This window comes from Teleopsis dalmanni, chromosome 2 (genome assembly GCF_002237135.1).
Source record: "Teleopsis dalmanni isolate 2A chromosome 2, ASM223713v2, whole genome shotgun sequence".
Lineage (NCBI taxonomy): Eukaryota > Metazoa > Arthropoda > Insecta > Diptera > Diopsidae > Teleopsis > Teleopsis dalmanni.
The window spans coordinates 23822302-23830036 of record NC_051847.1 but is presented as its reverse complement, the minus strand read 5'-3'; the positions used below and the strand labels follow the sequence as shown (position 1 = coordinate 23830036).

Below are 7735 nucleotides of genomic sequence, written 5' to 3'. Positions count from 1 at the left end.
TAAAGTATTGTATTTTCAAAATTGGTTTGTTCTATATATTTGTAAATATTACATATTACATTCATTTGATGATTTCATGAAGAATATCGTCGTTAAATCATTCAAATTTCGAATATTACTTCCGATGGTAATAATATATCTATAATATAATTTTACATATAATAAATAATTAGCTATTGTTTCGTAACTCTGAAGCCCAATTATCAACATTTTTATGATTATTTAATCGATTAATTGCAATAATGCGTTATATTAACAAATAAAGGAATACATTCTGGTTAGTTAATAGTGTACTTTAAATGATCTTCGTAATAGTGCATAAAAATTAATTTGATTTCATCAGAAACCATCTCAAGTGAATCCAACATTTTTCTCATTTCAACATTGTCGCATTTATATACACCTATTGCAATCAAGTCCCACAAGTATGTCATGTTTGCCACATATTCAATTGAATTATATCGACATTGCTTAGCTACGCCAATTAAATAAAGTTTAAGCACATCAACTAGTTTAGGAAATTCTTCAGCGCCTAAATGATCGCCGCTGTTATCACCAATACCATCTAAAGAAACACAATGGAGAAAATGAATAAACACTTTAAAGTAAACTTAAAAATACCAATATAATTGAAGCAGCCGCTTACTATTGCATAAGCAAAAAATAATTTCATTTCGTGATAATCAATTAAAACATTGTCCAATTTTCGGAAAGTTTCAAAAAGTAAGTGCCTCGATGATCTGGAGTACATTACTTTCAACAGATTCTTAATAATATTGAACCATTCAAAACTTTGTTTAGAGCGGCATATACTACACTTGATGGCATTTTTAGAGTCCAGCTCATCAATAGAATCCCACCAATTAAGTGTATTTGAATTTGGCATTTTTGGTACGAATATCTTACGGCATTCAGTATTTTCACATCGATATTGATGAAAAGCTTCCTAAATTATAAAGAATATAATTTTTTATAATAATAAAAAATATTAAATAAAACAAACACGCTTACATAGTCTTTGTCAGGATTTTTAGTGTCACACTTTATGCATTTACACTTAAATTTATATACGTCTTTCAAGTCTTCAGATCTATGTTTGTGTTTTGATTTCCGATAGTCCAGGGTATAACAATTAAAGATCTCTTTGTTTTTAGGAATGAAATTTGTAGCGTGTGTATGAACATAACGTCCAGAAAACTTTGACTGAAACGATTGTATGCATGCGTGATTGCAAATACTTAAGTATGGAAGGTTTGCAGCAGCTGTTTCCTCATAACTACAAAACTTATGTAAAAATCCAAGTTTCAATCTATATGCTCCATTCCACATGTCATCGGATAATAGAGTAAACTCCATATTGTCGTTCTGATTAGTAGGCATAGCCACAATTGAACAAAATGTGTGACCATTCACAATTAATTGACCAATATGACGTAATATAAGTGCACCTAAGATAATAATTTATAAAAATTAATTTAAATACGCAGCAATAAATTACTTTATGTTACCAGTCACTAATTTCCAATCACTTAAACAAGCTGCAGTCTTTGAAAAATTATTGAAAAATTCTGTATATTCGTCGAGATAAGTCACAAGTAAATCAGCTACTAAAGCAAACCATACAATGTCACCTTTAGCCATTTCTCCTAAGTGGGTAATCATATTTAAACTTTGAACATATTCAATGTTTTTTAAGTTATTAGAATTCATTAGACTTTCCCATATTTCCTTTGCATTAGTACATTCCAAATTTCTTGCAAATTGAGGCAATCCCTCAAGCATAATACGCATAGCCAAATGTGCTATGCCAACATGACCAAATAGCTGCTTTTGATAACCTACGCACTCATAACTGTGTATGTTTTTATGAAGTTTTTTGCACTCTAAGGAACAATAAAAGACTTGCATATAACAGAAGCGACATGGAAATGGTATTATTAAGGTTGCTGCGCATTGCTGGCAAATTTTAAATCTATTTACGGGCAAAATCGACTGCGCACGTTCTACAAAAACTACTTCATTTTCACCAATGTCTTCTGAGGCAACCATATACCGTCCACGTTCGTCAAGTGAAGTTTTGCTATAAACATATTAAAATTTTGTTATTAATTAATATAAAACGAAATACAATATAACTAACATTTGTTGTGATTTCTTTTCTAATACAACTTCTTTGCACTGCTTCGATGATTCTTCTGTATTTTTATTTTTTAGTAATTCATTTAAACCATTCCGCAATTGTTTATATTTGTCCATGAAACTTTCATTTAACTTCTTTTCACTTAAAGCATCTAAATGCGTAGATAGTCGATCAACATCTTTTAATTTCCATGCACAATATGCTTGACGTGTTAATACCTTGTGTATGAGATGCGAAGGATAACCTTCCTCTAGTGCGCATTCACAATCATCGTATGCTTGCTGGTAATAACCTAGTTCCTGTAAAGCGGTTGCCCTATTAGCATGTGCTAAGGCAAGAGCTTCACTTTTCTCAGGAGCAGCGAAAATAGCTTTGGTATATAAATTAGTGGCAGCTACTACATTGCGTCTTTCATTGTTCGATGCAAAGAATCTATTCCCTACTTCTCTGTAGTGAACTGAGCTTTTAACAGCTGTATTTTGGTCTTCCTTCTCGTTAACACTTAATGAGCTCAACCAATCTTTCGATATATCTGTTTGTGATATTCTTTTCTCCTCCGGTAGATTATGTAAAATACTGATTGTTTCAAATTCATTTTCATATTTATCTAAAATAAGAAACGAAGCTTGACTCATAAACAACGACTGCATGTCCATTTTTAATATTTTTTATTCAACTGTTAATAATATTATTATTTTCATTAGAGCAAATCCAATCAAAGTCATAAATAAAAGATAACAGCTGACTTAAAAATTATCCGGACAGTGTTTATACGGTTTAAGAAGAAAAGAGAGTACTTTTTGACAGAGTTGTATTAAAAAATCATATTATGAGCATTTTCATAGTACATTCACACTGTTTTATTGAGGCGGTTGTGTTCATTATAGCCATTAGTGACGATGATTCGCTATGCAAAAATCTTTCATATAAAGGTGCACCCACACCAAAGCGAGCGAACGAATATTCGCAGGTAAGCGTATCTGTAAAAGTTCGTATGTTCGCAAGTGTTTGTTTTGTTGTGTACGCACCTCAAGGCGAAAATGCAACCCTTAAAAATAAATTTCCCGCAAGGGAAATTACCAAAATTTGAAATTTGTGTCATATGTTTTATATTTAAAATGTAAACAAACAGTTGAGTTGTAAAGAAAGGCACCAAGGTAGTAAGTATTTAATAAAATCTTTTTTTTTATTCATTGAATATATAATTGATATGTAGAATGCATAGAAATGATTTTACATACCAAGAATGTACTTAATTTTTATGTGTAATGTATTAAGTGAAATTTATAAAAGTTTATAAGAGTTCTGTCACCTGCAAATATGAGCTCATAATAATGTGAACGGTTACTTATTAATATAAATGATCAAGTGCCTAAATTAGAGTGTGAATGTACTATTAATTATGATAATTGTGTCCTGTGATGGCATAATATAATGAAACGAGAATATTACTCGGTCATCGGCATAACAAACTGCATCAAAGTGATCTCGCTAAATAGAACGTTACTAAAGCTTTATTTATGTGCTAAATAATATGTAGAGATATAAATATTTACTATTTAAGCAAATTCAGCTGAGAGCCCATTCCAGTAATCAAGGGAAAGTAAATTTTTTTGTGGAACTATTTGTTGTGTAGGCTCTAGATTAATATGTAACAACATTTAATTATAAAAAATTTGCTTCGTAAAAAAATATGCAATGCATTTATTTGAATAGTACCACGCATTATGTTTTATATGCGCAACTATAGTTTGAATGATTAAATATCATTGTGCATTAAATACATTAAAGATGCTGGTACTAAAATATAGAGTTGTTATGCACACTAAAATTATTACTTATTATGATCTTTAAAAAAAACTTTTTGTTTTAAAATTAATAATGAACTTTGTTCGCAGATCGCTTGCAAATTAGTGCACAGGGGACGTACAGAATTTTAACAACCCTGTTTATTATCAATTGAAACAGCTGAGTTGTGACATCATAGTTTATTGTAAAATTTGCAGATGTAGATGAAAGTATTCTCGCCCACAAAATAGTATTGTAAACAAAAATCATATTTAAAACAATAAATTGAAACTAAAAAAGGAGTAAAGATGGATTTAAAACAATTAGAGGCGGAGGCACGGCAAGGAGCTTTTAAAGATATAAAAAATATGTTGCAACGTTCAGGACAGTTGGAAAAAGTGGATCAATATTGTAATCGAGTTGCGCGTAAAAAGGCTTCATTGGATGCGCTCCTGAAAACTGGTATGCAAAATCAATTAGATGGTGTACGTGTTGGTCTTAAACAGTTGGAAGCATGTTTACAAGATACACGTGAAGTTAGAAATCGAATGGAAGAGGTTGATAAATTATTGCAGCTCGTGCCGGATATATACGATGCGTTAGAAGTGGTGCGAGAAGAGAACACGAAACATTCACAATATGCAACTGCAATGGAAAATCTAAAGCACATATTTAATGTAGAAAGTAGTGTGCAAAAAACTATGACTCTGATAGAAGAAGACAAATTGTTAAATGCACATCAATGTTTGGCTGACTTAGAAAATTCCAGAGATGATTTGCTCTATGAATTGCATAAACAACCAAAACAACATGCATCCGATAAGATAACTTTAAAACGTCATTTTGAAAAAGTTGAGACGGTATCGCAAGCGCTTGAGAAGAAATTGCGTCTGATATTAAGCCGTACTTTAAATACCGTTCGGAAAGAACCAACAATTATTGTGACTGCTCTTCGAATAATCGAAAGAGAAGAGAAAAATGACCAATTTGCGTTACAACAACAAAAAGTAACAGGGTTTCTACCACCGGGAAGACCGAAAAATTGGCGTGCTCTTGCTATGAATGTCCTACAAGAGGCTGTCGTAACTCGTATTGAAGGCTCGAAACTGGAGGAACGTACAGATAATAAAATGTGGTTAGTGCGTGATTTGGAAATTTTGCGACAAATTATATTGGAAGATTTACGCGTTGTTAAATCGTTATGCGTACCATGTTTTCCACCACATTATAATATTTTTAATGAATATGTCAAAATGTATCATGAGGGACTCTCGGCTTATGTAAGGTTTTTTTTTGTGTGAAAGCGTTGTTATTATACTAAAATATTTATATTTCAGCTTGATAGCATTGCCAAATCAGGATTAGAAGGAAATGAATATGTTTCTATGCTTTCATGGGTAATGAATACTTATCCTGGTCCTGAACTAATGAGACATGCTGATTTGGACGTTGACGTGCAAAGGGTTATTGGACCTTTGTTACGTCCAGAGCATTTGAAATCTTTAGAAGGTGAATATTTACGAAATATGCAGCGAAATTATCAAGATTGGATGACGAAAACAGCAGATACTGAAAAACAAGAATGGTTTTCTGAACAACCTCCTGATCAGGACGAACATTATTATCATACTTCAGCGCCAGTCATAATCTTTCAAATGATAGATCAACATTTGCAAGTGACTAATACCATACATGCAGAGCTCACTTTCAAAGCTCTTGTTATGAGCATACAACAAGTGGAAGTATTTGGGCAAAGTTATTTAAAAAATGTGATCGAGCTCAAGGAACATCATTTCCGCAATCGAGATCAAATAAAATACTTTACACATTATATCATTACAATTGTGAATAACAGTCAACAAATGGTAGAACTAGCACAGCAAATGAAACAACTCTACTGGCCCAAATCACGTACTGAACATTATGAAGACTTTGAAAAATTACTCGCTATATTCCAACGTATACGCGCTCATGCTGCTAACTATCTTTTGGAAGAGGCTTTTCTTGATATGGAGGGTCATTTCAATGATCTTTTTACTGTAAAATGGCTTACTAGCAGTATATCAGTGGACACTATATGCGTAACACTCGATGACTATTTTCAAGTAAGATTAAATGAATAATTATTTATAAATTTTTTTTTTATTAAAAATCATTTTTTTTTAGGATTACAATCATTTACGCCCAACAAATTTTGAAATGGTGATAAATGAGGCACAAAAAAATTTAGCAAAACGTTACATAAAAGCCTTGCTCTCCAAACGAGTGTCCAAACCTAGGCCAGAGTGTGATCCAATTACACGTAAAATAAATCAAGAAGCTAAAAGATTTAAACAATTTTTTGAAAAAATCGCTCCTAATATATCTATGGCAGATTCTCCATTAGATCTAATACAAACGCTATCGACATTACTGGTCTGCGATATTGAATTGTTAGTTTTAGATTTACACACAATCTTGGGTAACTATCCATCGCTGAGTGAAGATCAAATAGTACGTTTGTTCTACATAAGAAACGATGTAAAAGCCGCTGAAGTTCGTGGAAAAGTTCAAGATGCAATGAAATCTAAGAAAGCGATGGTAAGCATTGCCAAACAGGACTGCATATTTAAAGAAATAGTTTTCAGCGATAAATTATGGTAATAAGTAAATGTTTAATATATATAAATGTAAAATTTGTATTTCAAAGATTATTTGGAATTATTTTTATATTATTATAAATATCTGTGTAAATTATTGCAAAAATATTACATAAATGGTATTATATTATTGTAGTAGTTATGCAGTTTGCGATTTTAAAATATACTAAACTTAATTAATATATATTATTTTTTCTTTATTTATCAATTGCTTATGAAATTTCTTACGAATACATTTAAAACTATTAATTTCAATATTCACAAATATTAAAAGTTATTTATATTAGTATTATAAATACAAAAATATAATTAAAAAATATGATACAATAATAAAATAAAATAAATAAAAAATATATACTAAGTAAAACCAACAACTTTTGAAGTTTTAGTTATTATTATTACTTTATTTAATAATTGCCTAATGGGAATATGTTTAATGTCATTTTCAATATTTACAAATACTAAAATTTATTAGTTTAATTATGATAAAAATATTACACATAATTAATGTTCGGACAATCAGACACTTAACTATAAAAAAGACACAGAGTATCTTGCAGAAATCTACTAATAAATTAAAAATCAAATTTTTTTCCTTTTCATTTTTCATTAGTTTTTTGTTTTTGAATTTGTGTTTGTTTTTGACTTAATAAATTTAAATGTTTATTCAAAATATAAAACATTTTAAGAGACAACATTGTTTGTCATTTTTGGTTGTTTTTTTTCTGATATATGTTTATATTTTTTTAATTACATGTATTTAAATAATTTTTTTTTTACTTATTGTATATTAAAAATGGTCTAGATGATATTTCGAATTAGACCGAAATATCTGTATTACACCGAAATATGGCACTGCAACCGTCGGGTTTATTGTGCGCCCTTCTGGGTTTAAAGTAGGTCTCTAAGCCATGTTGCGTCAACACCCTATTCTATATGTGCATTAGCGCAGAGCATTCTAACAGCAAATGTTTGGCCGACTCCTCATTCTCTTCACAGAATCTACAATTTGCATCCGTATGTATACACAGTCTTGTAAGGTGGTATTTGCCCTGTTAGGATTCCTGTGATGATTCTAAGTTTTTCTTTTGAAAGGTGCATACAATTTTGATATTTCTTTTTTTTATAGGTACCAATAAGTGATTTGAATTGTGTTAATCTTGCTATA

The 7735-nt window shown here is 30.6% G+C and overlaps 2 protein-coding genes across 2 annotated transcripts; one reads left to right on the top strand and one right to left on the bottom strand.

The window, feature by feature from the left end:
- Positions 1-180: 180 nt before the first annotated feature.
- LOC119683202 (SET and MYND domain-containing protein 4-like) lies at positions 181-2840 on the bottom strand. Its single transcript, XM_038096830.1, has 5 exons — positions 2141-2840; positions 1509-2080; positions 1012-1448; positions 622-946; positions 181-565 (listed from the first exon to the last, which is right to left on the bottom strand). Exons 1-5 carry the CDS (start codon positions 2794-2796, stop codon positions 279-281), a joined length of 2277 nt encoding a protein of 758 aa, XP_037952758.1. The 5' UTR covers positions 2797-2840; the 3' UTR covers positions 181-278.
- A 1205-nt stretch (positions 2841-4045) lies between these two features.
- LOC119683602 (exocyst complex component 3) lies at positions 4046-6632 on the top strand. The gene is made up of 3 exons (XM_038097380.1): positions 4046-5208; positions 5266-6033; positions 6095-6632. The coding sequence occupies exons 1-3, from the start codon at positions 4237-4239 to the stop codon at positions 6569-6571; spliced, it is 2217 nt and encodes a 738-aa protein (XP_037953308.1). The 5' UTR covers positions 4046-4236; the 3' UTR covers positions 6572-6632.
- The last annotated feature ends 1103 nt before the right edge of the window (positions 6633-7735 follow it).

What these genes read in the sequence shown, in the direction of transcription:
- LOC119683202 (XM_038096830.1), bottom strand. Translation starts at nt 2,796, where the DNA reads ATGGACATGCAGTCGTTGTTTATGAGTCAAGCTTCGTTTCTTATTTTA. An exon ending in GAAAAGAAATCACAACAAAT is followed by an intron (nt 2,081 to 2,140) that starts GTTAGTTATATT and finishes ATATGTTTATAG; the next exon opens with CAAAACTTCACTTGACGAAC. An exon ending in CGGCTGCTTCAATTATATTG is followed by an intron (nt 566 to 621) that starts GTATTTTTAAGT and finishes GTGTTTCTTTAG; the next exon opens with ATGGTATTGGTGATAACAGC.
- LOC119683602 (XM_038097380.1), top strand. Translation starts at nt 4,237, where the DNA reads ATGGATTTAAAACAATTAGAGGCGGAGGCACGGCAAGGAGCTTTTAAA. An exon ending in ATGAGGGACTCTCGGCTTAT is followed by an intron (nt 5,209 to 5,265) that starts GTAAGGTTTTTT and finishes TTTATATTTCAG; the next exon opens with CTTGATAGCATTGCCAAATC. An exon ending in CACTCGATGACTATTTTCAA is followed by an intron (nt 6,034 to 6,094) that starts GTAAGATTAAAT and finishes ATTTTTTTTTAG; the next exon opens with GATTACAATCATTTACGCCC.